Source organism: Lynx rufus, unplaced genomic scaffold (genome assembly GCF_022079265.1).
Source record: "Lynx rufus isolate CCGP_SWC_20201006 ecotype Redwood Valley unplaced genomic scaffold, mLynRuf1.p SCAF_16, whole genome shotgun sequence".
Lineage (NCBI taxonomy): Eukaryota > Metazoa > Chordata > Mammalia > Carnivora > Felidae > Lynx > Lynx rufus.
Window position 1 is genome coordinate 11,970,622 of NW_025814830.1, and position 13,683 is coordinate 11,984,304.

At 45.2% G+C, this 13,683-nt stretch overlaps 1 protein-coding gene across 1 annotated transcript; it reads left to right on the plus strand.

Annotated features, from left to right (window-relative positions):
- Positions 1–411: 411 nt before the first annotated feature.
- On the plus strand, positions 412–13,438 carry LOC124511753 (WD repeat-containing protein 87-like). The gene is made up of 10 exons (XM_047079121.1): positions 412–489; positions 2,503–2,551; positions 3,077–5,954; positions 6,417–6,676; positions 7,197–8,252; positions 8,418–8,884; positions 9,203–10,366; positions 11,048–11,305; positions 11,471–12,388; positions 12,662–13,438. Exons 1-10 carry the CDS (start codon positions 412–414, stop codon positions 13,436–13,438), a joined length of 7,905 nt encoding a protein of 2,634 aa, XP_046935077.1.
- The last annotated feature ends 245 nt before the right edge of the window (positions 13,439–13,683 follow it).

Here is a 13,683-nt window from a genome sequence, read left to right on the forward strand (position 1 = left end):
TACAAAAAGTCCCCTATTACCCTTTCTCAGGAATCTCCCAGTCTCTCAGACCCAGGTAACCACTGATCTGCTCTGTCCCTATAGGTCAGATTACTCTTTGCTAGAATTTCATCTAAATGGAATCATGTAGTACCCGTTCTTTTGTGTCTGGCTTCCCCTCACCAATGTTTTTAAGATTCATCCCCATTGCTGCAAGTGTCAGTAGTTCATTGTCACTCCAATCTTTCTGAAATAAGAGAGGTTCTTCTATTCCTAATGCTTTTGCTTCTCCCCTTCTCTCACTTTCCCTGTTGCTCTTCCCTCTCTCAGTTCCCTCAATTTCCAGTCTCACATCAGATGTGATTAAGTCATGTTTACGTCCCACAGGTTCTGTGAGCCATGATGTCTGTAAAGTGCTGGAATGTCACAAAGATGGCACCGTCACCCAGACTTATTCCTGAGTGGAAGGACTTGAAACTCTTCATAAATAATATGCTGAAGGATCTAAAGGTGACGTGTATGGGAGATCAGCACCTGGTGGGCTTGGACTAATTATCCCTGCCAGGGCAGCCTGTTCCTGGGCAGCATGTGAGCTCCTCCTTGGGAGGAGCCCTTCCATACCCCTAAACAATTCCTCCCTCTAAACTAAGATGATAACAATTAAAACACATTATGCTGGGAACAAAACAAAACAAAACAAAACCAAAAAGTGAGTTCACATGGATTAAACAAGCAGGAGATACCTTTGTCTTTACATGTCAAGGACCCATGTTCTTTTTCTTTCTTTTCGCTATCCTTAATATTTTAGCGTATCATCTTAAGGTTGCAGGACAGTTCCTGTACTTCCAGGTATCAGCTTTAAATTGCAAGTAGGTAGAAGAGAGAAGGTCAGAAAGTACAGAGCTGTGCCAGCCTTAGAGTGCTACAGTTGCCACTCTGTATTGCCAGAATTTCTGGGGCCATGATCACCCTAAACAAGAGCTGAGTTTTACTGGGATAGAAGGAGGGTGATTGATACACAGTAGGCAACAGTACTTCTAGGCACAGATACATTACTTGGGTTTAAGATAGTCTTTTAGAGTCCTCCTGAGAAAACCCTTTATACTGTTGAGTCAGTAAGTGAATCATTTGTACATAAAAGGAGGAGAGGAATGGTAATTAATGGAGTAAGGGGTTTGTAAATTAGCCTTCTGATTCAATGAAGAGGGATGGGAGATTGAGAGCTCAGATACCAGCATCCTTTCTCTCAACTCTGCTGCTGTCACTGAACCAGCAATGGCAGTGGAAGCTGTCTCCAGCATTGTGTTCTGTATTCTCCCAGAACACACAAAGATCTGAATATGACAAATATAAAGAGATTCTAACTTGCCTCAGTATAGTCTCAGGTCCTTTGTGGATGCAGAGAAACTTGGGGAGTTAGATTCATGGAGTAGTGTTCAAGAGGCAGTATAGCACAAGCTATACTGCTGAGAAAGGGACCTCAGAAGTAGACTTATGAGCCTCGGTTTTGGCTGATCCCTACAAGGAGTTCATGTCCTTATGTCCTAGATATAAACTCTGTTACTGGAAGATAATGTATGTTGGACATGTCCTACTGTGAACATGTTGAAAGACATATATCGTCCTTAATACACCACACACACACACACACACACACACACACACACACACACACACCCCTACGGGGTCAGAATACAGAATGTTAGAACTGAAGCACTCCATGTTGTGAATAGCACACGTTTTCCTTGGATGCATATCGGAATAGTGAAAGAGGGACATGCCAAAGTGTCTAGCTCTGATGCCCACGGGCATGCCATGGGCATTCTAAGTCTGTGAAGTACGAGTTTCCCATAGGCAGTGTATCATGAGTGTGACGCTGACAGGAGTGGTCCTTTGGGTATAGGCAGGGACTTTGAAGAGTTGTTCCAACTGAGGTAGAGTATTTGCCAAGGTTGGATTGTTTTGTCTTACTCATATAGGATTGTATTCCTTTCTTTGGAAGTATTTATTTGTTTTGTACAGACATTTGTTAATTGTTTATGTAATGCCTGTTTCCCCCACTGGACTCTTATCTTTTGAAAGCTAAGGCCATGTCTCTCTTGCTCAGCATCATATCCCCAGTGTGTATCCTAGAACATACCACCCTTTCTCAAGTGTTCCTCACCTGAACCATGGAAAACAGATTTGAGGGGCTATTTTCTCATTTCTCTTAAGGATGATACATAACTAGTAACATTCTAGATGCATAGGGGAGAAATTAATGCCTCATGTAGAATGGATACTTTAGGACATTAGGGCTTACTTCTTATGGAAACTTGGTTGAGAAAGGCTGGGAGGTACTTTGAATTAAGATGTGGGTGAGGGTGAGGGAGGGATGACTCCCCCAAATAGTGCTTTCCAGTGGTAGGGTAAATAAATGTTGGTTAATGAAAAAACAACAAATGTCCGCTAATCCTCAATAAATATTTATTAAATGAATGAGTGGCGACTTAGGCCTTTTAACAGGCCACTCTTCTCTCTCAGTCTGCTGAGAAACCAAAGAATGAGGTGATTGTACTGAGTGACTGGCCTGAGACTCTGTACCAGGAGCCTCACCATCCCCAGAGCAAGCCTTTCATCTGCTTCTACTCCATCAACATCAACTATTTTGTCTCCTTAAACTGGGTGGAACCAGATTCAAACCAAATACAGGTAAAGCTATCTCCCTTTTTTTTTCCTCCTTCTTAATCCACTTTATATTCATCATACCTCAACTGTCCTCATCTCAGAATGATGAGGGGGATTCTGAGTTAGCTCATTTTAACATCTATCTCCGTTTCTCAATCTGACCTGGATGCAGTGATCTTTTTCACCTCTAGTTTCAGCTCCAGAGAATTCATATTCCTTAGCAGACTGAAGGCCAAGGAAAGAGCCTTAAGAATCATGTTTCTATCCCATACCCAAATCCTAGTATTAGGAAACTCCCAAAGTTAAGTTCTTTGGTCTTTCCTTAGTCTTACAAGAGGGAACAGCGATCTAAACATTCAACCCTTCATACCCCTTACTCTTGGGAGATCATCTGCCTCCATGGTCCAACTTTCATCTCTCATCCTCTTCTAGGCAGTACTTTGGATACAAAAGAAAGATACAGAAGCAGAAGGAACAATGGAGAAGATGGTGTTTTGTGTGATGGATCAAGTACCACCCATTGAAGCAATGGTCCACACAGGTTCCTACCACATGTTAGTTGCTTACTGTGGTGACATGCACCTGTGGCTCTTTGGAGATCACCATCGAGCATTCATATCCCTGGGCACAGTGCCCTGTCGTTTCTTCATCAGCTGCCTCTGCTATGACCCAGAAACGGAGGTGCTGCTGTCTGGTACCTTGGGGGCTGTGGTTACCTGGCTTATCTTACCAAATGGCAGGGACCTCCAGATGGCACAAACAGTGCCCATGTCTGGTCATGAGCTTGTACAGGGCTTTTCCCTGAATGGCCCCAAAGGGTCTCTCCTGGCCCTTTGTGAGAATAAGGTAAGGGTCTTCACCCACCAGGGTCAGGGCCAGCTGAAAGAGGTAAGAAAGTTCACTCCCATAGGCAGTGGCTCTTCCATCACCTGCTCCTTCACTTGTGTCTCTCAAGGATATTTCTATGCTGGAAACAAGGATGGAGAGATCCATGCTTGGGGTCTAGACCAGGGTAACTTCCTCCACAGCTTCCAGGCCCATTCCTCATCAGTTATATGCGTTCACAGCCGGCCAGAGATCCACACCTTACTGACAGCAGGCCGAGAAGGCACAGTAAGGGAATGGAACCTTGCCGTTGGGAACTTGCTGCGGCAGCTGGATATTGGTGAGGGTCTGCGGCAACTGCAGTTTATTGATAACACCACTTTTTTCTGCCAGACTACCCACGCTTTCTCACTGCACCACCTGCCTTATTTTTATAGCCTCTTCAATGTCTGTGGTTCTGCTCCTGAGCAGGTGCACCGGGTCTGCTGTGGCCGAAATTGGACTCGGATCCTGTGTGCCACTAAGGATGGTTTGTTGCGCTTCCTGTCTCCAGTGACAGGAGATCTCCTGGTTCTCACCTGGCCTCTGCTTGTCATGGATAAGGCTGTGGCTTGGGCCTATGACCCAGACAATGAGGAGCTCTTTGTGGCAACAGGCAGCTCAGAGGTGCTGGTGTTTGATGCAACGCGCTCGCCTTGCACAGCCAAGTATATGGTATGCACTTCAGTAAACTCTAGGGACAGAGTAAGTTGCCTGGCCTATGCACAGTCCCATTTGGGTATGGGCCTAGTAGGACTGATGTTCTGTGGGCATGACAGTGGCATTGTGAGAATCCTCTCCCACTATAGCTATGCCCGAATAGAAAAGACTGTTCATTCTGGGGCAGTTTTGGCCCTGTCTACCCTGGAAGGTCCCCAGGAAAACTCCTTGCTCTGTTCCTATGGCATGGATAATACTGTATACCTGACAGAAGCTTTGCTGTGGAAGAACAAGGTAATCCTGCAGTCCATAAGCAAAATTCTCTGTAGTTGCCCCCTGCAACACGTGATACTGCTGCCGGGTTCTGTGGGTGCCATCACTGACAACCACTGCTGGCGTCTCTGGCACTATCAAGATTTTCTGCAATCTGCAGAATCAAAACAAAGCTCTATGTTTGAAGAGACAAAATGCCTGCACCGGTGTGCCATCACTTCATTTGATGTCTGCTCCTCCCTGAAACTTTTTGTCACAGGGGGCATTGATGGCTCAGTCCGGATCTGGGACTTCCATGGTAGACTCATAACTGAGTTGGATTCAGCACTGCATTTTGGTCCACTCTGCTTTGCCAATAATCGGGGTGACCTGCTTTTGACTTTCAACCAGAGTCTTTACCTGGTATCATGCTTAAAATTGCTCCCTCCTGCTCGGCTGATTCACCTAGCTATCCTAAATAATGCAGATGAAATACAAGAAGACCCTAAACTCTTTCTGCCTAGCTTCTTCTTTTCTTTTGAAATAGTACTTGTACCCAAATTTGTCTATCTTGGACAAGGGCTGCAGGAATTACAGGGGCTAGAGGCCCTTGTTAACAAACGGGTCATTGCCTTTGACAATACTGTGCCCCATGTTATAGAGGAAGAGAGACGTATGCCTTCTCTGATTCAAGTGGAACCCAAATTACATTTTTTGGAGGATAAGGATATTGCTTTTTCTATTCCTGACCCCAAGCATAATCATCCCCCACATGTGGTTCCTGCTCAACTACGGCTGGCTGGCTGGAATGGGTTGAACCCCTATCATAAACTGCATGGCTTCTTTGGTAAAGGGCGGCAATGGCCCTTTGCTCCTGATGGCTACATCCCCAACTCAGTTATCCGTGCCTGCCTTTGGCCTGACGGTACCCCAGTCTTCTTACGCCATGACCTGTACCCATCCTACCGAGATACAGACTGGGACATGACTGAACCCATCAGACGCCAGACACTGTCACCTATGCCTCTATCAGAAGAGAACATCTCAATGAGGAGAGAGAGGGATAAATCCAAGTGGTGGAAACGAACATTCTATGATGTTCTAACAAGCTTGATAAACCGAAATTGGGCAGGAAGAAAACTTGATGAAGGACTTCTAAATAATTTAATTGAGGCAATCCTCAGCCTCACAGTTTACTGTTCTATAGACCAGTACACGACATATATTAGTGCCCTGGCACAAATTTTTGCCACTTACCAAGTATCTCCAAGGTTGTGCTCTGAGACTGCCTGTCGCCTGCTGGAAGATACACTCCATCCCAACCCATGCATCCGTGAGCTAGCCTGGGAGGGGCTAGATATGCTTGGCATCATGAGCCATCTCTTTGCTGTTCCACTGAGTCTGGGATTGATGGACAGTGATGAAAATGTGCGGGCTAAGGCTTTGTACCTTATGATAAGAGTCACAGGCATCCAAAGTAAGAGCATGCTGGTAGGCCTGCTGAAGGAACAAGAAACCCTCCAAAAAATGCAGTAAGTTGTGTAGTGGCTTTCCTCCTTCTGTTTTTTCTAGCTCCTAACCTCCAGAATCTGGTTGCTTATTCTCCTTTTCTATAACCCTTTCTATTCTTTTCCTCCCACTATGTTCTTTGTTTCTCTTTGCTTTTCTCCCCAGTGCTTACCCTTCTTCTGATCCTTAAGATTCCTCGAGACTCAAGTCTACAAACCTTCCAACCAAAAAAATATCTTTTATCTCCCTGATGACTTGATTCTTTGCTATCTTTGATTCTTTCTTCTTTACCAACCCTTTACTTCAGACTACTCTGTCCTAAATGGCCACTTTATCTCTGCCTCTTCAATTGTAATTTCTTCTTCTCCTCCTCCTCCTCCTTCTCCCTGTCTTCCTTTCTTCCTTCCCTCCTCTTCCTCCTTCTTCTTCAAATCTAGTTTTATCACTGGCTTGGTATCATCCTTTTTTCCTCTTGACTTTTATAGGCGGGAACTTATTGGAGAAACCTCTCTGGACCAGCTGCTGGGGATCCAAGCTAACGACATCCAGTGCCTGCTTACACGGGTGGAGCAGCAGCTAAATGAAAACCTGACCTTGTCACACAGAGACCAACAACCTCCTTTTTCTTTAGACATATCAATGGATGGTGAACCTGAGACCTTTGTCAAACGAACATTCATACCTGAAGAGATCACCAAACGAAAGAAAAGAATGACATATGTTCCAGAAAAGAGAGAAAGTCTTAGTATGTATGGGGTAATAAATGGGGTATATTTGGGGCCCACCTTAGGACACCAAAAGACAGGGTCAGTAAGGCCAAGATATCTAAAATGGGGATACCTGGGTGGTTCAGTCAGTTGAGCATCTGACTTCAGCTCAGGTCATGATCTCGTTCGAGCCCTGCGTAGGGCTCTCTGCTGTCAGCACAGTGCCCACTTCAGATCCTCTGTCCTCCTCTCTCTTTCAAAAATAAATAAACATTAAAAAAAGATATCTGAAATTATATCAGTGGGTACATAATTACATAGAGATTCTTTTCCATAGAAAGTAACCTTCCTGGGAAGGAAACACATATACCACAACAAATAGCAAGGTGTTATTTCTTCAGGATATGGAAGCTGGGATAAAATGACAAGCATTTCTGTGCCATAAAGCCTCAGTCCTCTTTGCCTCTGTACTTCTTATGGAAGTTCATTGAACTGTATATTACAAAGGATACCACTCAGGGCCTCTGTTTTTTCTTATTTTCCTCAATATCTCTGCAGTTAAAAAGGACCTGAGAGTTTCCAGAAAGAAGAGAGAGACAGAGCTTGTAAAATTTAGCTCTATGTTGGTGCCTTCAGAGGATGAAGGTGAACAGAGAGAGGCCAAGAAATCAGAGCTAATTGACACTGAGGATGTTGCCTTAGAGCCAGAGCTGCCACTAAGTACTTTCAGCCCAGCCAAATCTGAAGAGGTTGCTGAATCAAAGGAGGTCATGACAGAAGCTACAGAAGCTATGGAAGCCACAGAAGAAGGAAGAGGCCACATGGCAGTCACAGAGGCAGTGGAAGCCACACAGATTATGAGGGCCATAGATCAACATGATATGAAAGATTATGGAGAGATATTCCCTAAGCTGGAAAGACAAGAACTCATGAAAAGACTCTGGGAAAGGGCAGTGGAAAAAAGCCATGAAAAAGTAGCTGCAAAGTTGAAACAGAAAGAAAAATTGAAGGATATTTCAAAGACAACTGCAAAAGAGCCCAAAGAAAAAGTCATGCAGATTGCTGAACAAGAAAAAGATACAAGGAAGAAACTTGGAAAGGGTGGCCAAGGTTTGGCTGGTGCCCCTGGACACACGGGTGAATCAGACACCAGGTCTTGGCGGAATGACATTTGCTATCTTGCCACCTCAAGGATAGCAAGTTCCCATCCAGGAATGTTAAGGGATCTGGGTCAAGAATTGGTGGACTTGGCTCGGGTGATTCTTGCTCCCCAAGAGCCCAGTTGGGATCTATTCCAAAAGATCTGCCCCCTTTTAAAGGACTCCTCAGAATTGGAGGAAAGAGTGGTAGAAGAACCATCCACTATAACAGAAAAGGTGGATAAAGAGATTGTCGAGGAAGAAGTGACAGAGTTGGGAAGACAAAGGGGAAAAGAAGCATTAGAGAAGGACAAGGCATTTTCTCAAGTCAAGAAAAAGAAAGTTGCTTTCTTAGATAAACTAGCCTTACAGAAAAGGAAATTAAAAAAAGAAGCACGGGGACTGGCCAGGCAAGATGGGAAAATAGCTGAGGAAGAAAGGAAACTGAGTAAGCCAGAGAAGAAATTAATTCAGGGTAAGGAGAAACTGATCCAGGATATGAAGAAACTGACTCATCAGAAAGAGAAAATAGCTTGGGAGGAAAAACTACTGGCTTATCCACAAAAGACATTAACCAAGGAAGAGCAGAAGTTAGTTTTAGGAGAAAAGAAAGATACTGGAAAAGGGAAAAAACGACTAGGGGAAAGAAAGAGAGTGACCCAGAAAGAGGGGAGGGCAGCCCTGAAAAGGAGTAAGTGGGACTGGGAGAAGATTAATAAGATGGCCCATGAAGAAGACATGTGGCCCCAGGAAGAGGTGTTGCCTGTCTGGGGAGAGAGGAAATTGTCCCAGGAAGAGGAAGAGCTGGGTGAGGAAGACGAGGAGCTGAGTGAGGAAGAGGAGGAGCCCTGTGAGGAAGAGAAGGAGTTCAGTGAGGAAGAGCCAAGTGAGGAAGAAGAGGAACTGGCCTGGGATGAAGAGGAACTAATTCTGGACTTAAAGAAACAAGTTAAAGGTAGGAAGAAAAAGTCCCACAAAAAGAAGAAACACATTCAAGGTATAGAGAAACATGTTGAAGAAGAGGCCCAGAAAAGGGGGGAATTAGCCCAGGAAGAGGAACATTTGTCTGGTGAAGAGGAGGGACTGTCTGGGGAAGAAGAAAAACAGGCATCAGAAAGGGGCAGCTTGGCAGAGCAAGAAATTAAATTGACCACAGAGAAGAATAAATGGTTAAAAAAGAAAAAAGAGGCCTATAAAAAGAAACAAATCCAAGAAAATGAAAAACAAGTTGGGAAACAGGAGAAAGAAGACCAGAAAGAGAGGCAGGCTAAGAAAGAGGAGAAAAAAGCCAAGGACAGACAATTATCCTGGGAAAGAAAGAAACTGGGCCTAGGGGAAGAGGAAAAGCAGGGGGAAAAGGAGAGAAGGGCCCAGAAAGAGGAGAAAACGACTGAGAAGAAGAGGCAATGGGCCTGGGAAAAAAAGAAAGCAGACTCAGGAGAGGAGGAAAAAGCTGGGGGGATGAAGAAATGGTCACAAGAAGAAAAGAAACAGGCCCGGGAAGAAAAGAGACGGGATCAGAAAGAGGAAAAATTGGCTCAAAAAGTGGAGAAACAGGCTGAGGATAAAAAACAATGGGCCAGAGAAAAGATGAAACTGGTCCCAGGAGAAGAGAAAAAGATAGAAGAAATTGAGAAAGTGTTCCCTCAAAAAGAGAAACGGGCCATGGTGGGGGAAAAACAAGCTAAGAAAGAGGAGAAATGGGTTGGGAAAGACAGGAAAGCCACTGACAAAAAAGAACAACAGACCCACAAAAAAGAGCAACTAGCCCTACAAGAGCAGATACAGGCCCAAGAAGAGAGAATATGGGGTCAGAAAGAGGAGAACGAGAGCGAAAAAAAAAACCAACGGGCTTGGGTAAAAGAGAAAATTTTTGTAGAAAGGGAGGAACACGCTGGTGAAGTGGAGAAAAAGTCCCAGAAAAATGAGGAAAAAGCATTGAAGAAAAGACTGACCCAGAAAGACAGTGAATTGGCCAACGAGAAGAGGCATATTGCTAAGAGAAAAAAAGCAGTAGCCAGAAAGGGGATTGGCATAACTAAGAGAAAGAAAAAAACTGAGGAAGAGAAAGAAGTTGTGGAAGAAGAGGAATTGTCCCAGGAAGAGAGGGAATTGGCCTATGACATTAGGATCAAGGAGATGGGTGTTGCCAAGAAAAAAAGGAAAAGAACCAAAGAGGAGAGAATACAGGCAGTGAGGAAACTGGATATGGAGAAAGGGATTCGTTCTGAAGACAAAGAGGCTAGTTCCAGTTTAAAAGATATAAGGAAGAAAGAGAGTAACCTGTTCAGGATTCTGGCTAAAACAATTAGAAAAATGAGTATAGTGCTACCAGAAGAAACAGAAATATGTGAGGAAGAGAGATCATTCATGACAGGGAAGAGTGAAATGGATGGCCAGAAGTGGGAATTTTTTAAGGAACAGGGGGAAATAATGAAAGAAGAGAAGGAGCTGGGTCAGGAAGAGGGAAAAGTAGAAGATGATAGGCTGGCCACCAAAGAGAGAACACTGACTGATGGAGAGAGCTTGAAGGAGAACCGAAAGTTACTACAGAAGGTCCAGGGAAAGATATTATTAGATAGAGTCCAGGTAGAGAGTATATTAAAGGAAGTCCAGGAACAAAATATGTTAGGAAAAAAGCAGCTAAAGAAACTTCTGAGGAGAATTGAGAAGAATAAACTAAAAAAGACTCCACTGAAGTGGTTATTAGAGAATATCAGAGATACTCTGTTTGAAGGCTTATCTGAGAGTTTTATTGGGAAGGAAATAAAGGAAAGTCCAAATAAGAAGGGGAAAGAGGAGGAGAGCATTACTGAGGAAGAAAAGGAAGGGATTCTGCCCAGGAAGGAGAAAGGGAAATATGTAACTAAGAAGAAGAAAAAGAAGGTAAGCCTGAGTGAAGAGAAATTGAAGGAGAATTTGGCTAAGAAGTATAAAAAACAAAGTTCATCCCAAAGAAGGAGAAAGGGAAAGAGGTTGACTCAAGAGAATGAGAGTCTGAGTAAGAAGAAAAAAGAGGGCCCACATGAGGAGGAGAGCCTGGATGAGGAGGAGGAGAGCCTGCGTGAGGAGGAGGAGGAGGAGAGCCTGAGTGAGGAGGAGGAGAAGGGGAGCTTGAGTGAGGAGGAGGAGAGCTTGAATGAGGAGGAAGAGGAGAGCCTGAGCAAGGAGGAAGAGGAGAGCCTGAGCCAGGAGGAGGAGGAGAGCCTGAGCCAGGAGGAGGAGGAGAGCCTGAGCCAGGAGGAGGAGGAGAGCCTGAGCCAGGAGGAGGAGGAGAGCCTGAGCCAGGAGGAGGAGGAGAGCCTGAGCCAGGAGGAGGAGGAGAGCCTGAGCCAGGAGGAGGAGGAGAGCCTGAGCCAGGAGGAGGAGGAGAGCCTGAGCCAGGAGGAGGAGGAGAGCCTGAGCCAGGAGGAGGAGGAGAGCCTGAGCCAGGAGGAGGAGGAGAGCCTGAGCCAGGAGGAGGAGGAGAGCCTGAGCCAGGAGGAGGAGGAGAGCCTGAGCCAGGAGGAGGAGGAGAGCCTGAGCCAGGAGGAGGAGGAGAGCCTGAGCCAGGAGGAGGAGGAGAGCCTGAGCCAGGAGGAGGAGGAGAGCCTGAACCAGGAGGAAATGGAGAAGATAGAGAAAAGGGAGAAGGAGGAGGAAAGACAGAAGGATGGGGAGAGCAGACTTATGGAGGTGATACTCCCAGAAGAGGGAGTATTGAAAACAGAGCTCTCCAAGGAGGAAGTGAGCTTATCAAAGCTAACAATAGAAGATGAGTCTCTTGCTGAGAAAAGAAAAGGTACAACTATAAGGAAAATGCCCTTTAAGAAAGAAAGATTGCTTGATGGACAGAGAGATCCCACACTTAGGGATAAAGTCATGTGGCCAACAGTTCTGAAAAGCCCCTTCAAAATGCCACTCCCAGTAGCTCTGGAAAAACAGAGAATGCCTAGGAAAGTGTTAGGGGATCATTTAGATTTGAAAGGTCAGGAAAGTCAACTTCTTGGAGCACACCCTGAGACAAGTTCTTGGAGAAGACAAGAGGATGTGCTCTTGAAGAAAGCTAGGGGTATGTTTTTACAAGGGAGGGGAACAGGCTTACAGGCCCAGATCCCAGAAGGGCTCCATAGACCAGAGTCCCATTTATCTGATATGATCAGGAAACCACAGAAACCTGAACATAGACCCAAAGGTGACATGTGGAAGTGGTTCTTGAAGTCCCGGGATTTGCCAATGGGGAAAACTGAGGGCCAGGTCGTGGGCCCAGCCCTAGCCTCAGCCCCATCCCTTACTTCTGCACCAGCTGAAAGGCCATGCTACTCAGAAGCAAGCTTCTCAGATGAGGACTGGATTAACAATGCCTTAATAAGGTTGGAAGCGGGAGAGCAGCTTTCCAGGAACAGTTTCCAAAGACTGCACCAGCTCCTCAGAAACTTCACTTCAAAGGGATACTTGAAATGGATGCATCTATACAATCTTAAAGCCATTGCTAAACACTTCAGGAAGAACCTAGAAGTAAGTCATGCAGACATATCACAACCCTATAAGGATGTTTTGAGTCCAGTGCACTTAAAAGGGATCCCTCCAATTAGAAGAAAAGAAAAATGGAGCCGGCTAGAGCCATTCCCTGTTGTTGAAGCAGTGTTACCATTGGCTGCCACAAGGCCTCAAACCCCACACCGTCTCAGTTGGCCTCTCTTAGATGAGTCCTACAGGAAGAAGCAGGCACAACAGTTATCTTCTGCTGTTAAGCAGATGTTGAACCTTTATCCAGTCAGAAAGGATGTTCCTACAACTGTCTATCCCTCTGTGGATATAAAATCCCTGGACTTGATATTCCAGAAAGACTTCCAGGTCTTGAGGGAGAAAGGAGAGCTCTCCAAATTTCACAAGGCAGAGAAGGAAGCACTGCCCATCCCTTCACCAGTATTCCCATCAGCCACCAAGAGGATTCCAGTCCCAAAGGCTATAAACTGGCATCTTTTAGGAGAACCTTACAGGAGTGCTCAGGTACAGCAGTTATCTAATGCCGTCAAAGAGATGGAAATGCAACACTTTTATCCTATCGCGCGCGAGATTTTCACAGGTGCCCATGACTCTGTGGACAAACAAACTCTAGCATTGATGTTTCAGAAGGATCTCAGAGCTTTTAAGGGAAAAGACAGGCCCCTCACATTGCCCAAGTTGAAGAAGGCGCAGCCCGTCTCTAAGAAACAGGAAAAGCTGCCTCAATGGGAGACATTTGTGGCACTCTACTATGTTTTGCGGACTTTGCAGCAACGATATGCAAAAGACCGCACTGCTTGGATGGAACAGTTTTGCCAACTCATGGATCTGTACCAATTTAAGTCCCCCCAAATCCAGAGGCTCCTACTACAGTTGCTGCAGAGAGAGGCACTCCAACCTCAAGAGACCATCTATAAAAAGGCCCTGAAAGCCAAGGAGCTGGTACTTGGTGAACGGTTGTTCTGTGGCCTGTTTTGTGGTCATTCTTGTGCCCCTGCAGGTCCTCTCAAGTTCCATGATGTTGTACCTCTGCCTGGGAAGAGCAAGGTGCATACTATCCAACCTGTGGGCATTGCCCAGTATGGGTTCCTAGAACTTGCCTGGAAAAGCCTACCACAAGTCAGTCCTTACCTTATTGAGAGGCTGCCCAACATCTCTACTCCAACTCTATGATTTGGCCTAACATTAGGACTTTGGGACCTTGCTGGGAAATAAGCCTGGCCATAGATTTTAAGCCTCCTGTACCCACTTCAAGGTGGGCCTAAACAAGTATTTGTATTTATTTGGCTCCAGAAACCTGCTACCTTGTACTGAATAAAATGACATTTCTCATTTGTAACAAACATTTTGATTTCTCTTTCTTCCCCAGCCTAGGATCCCCATAGAAAGTAGACAGAGAAAACAGATAATCTTTGTCC

What these genes read in the sequence shown, in the direction of transcription:
- LOC124511753 (XM_047079121.1), top strand. Translation starts at nt 412, where the DNA reads ATGGCACCGTCACCCAGACTTATTCCTGAGTGGAAGGACTTGAAACTC. An exon ending in TGTACTGAGTGACTGGCCTG is followed by an intron (nt 2,552 to 3,076) that starts AGACTCTGTACC and finishes TCATCCTCTTCT; the next exon opens with AGGCAGTACTTTGGATACAA. An exon ending in CTGGGGAAGAAGAAAAACAG is followed by an intron (nt 8,885 to 9,202) that starts GCATCAGAAAGG and finishes TGGGAAAAAAAG; the next exon opens with AAAGCAGACTCAGGAGAGGA.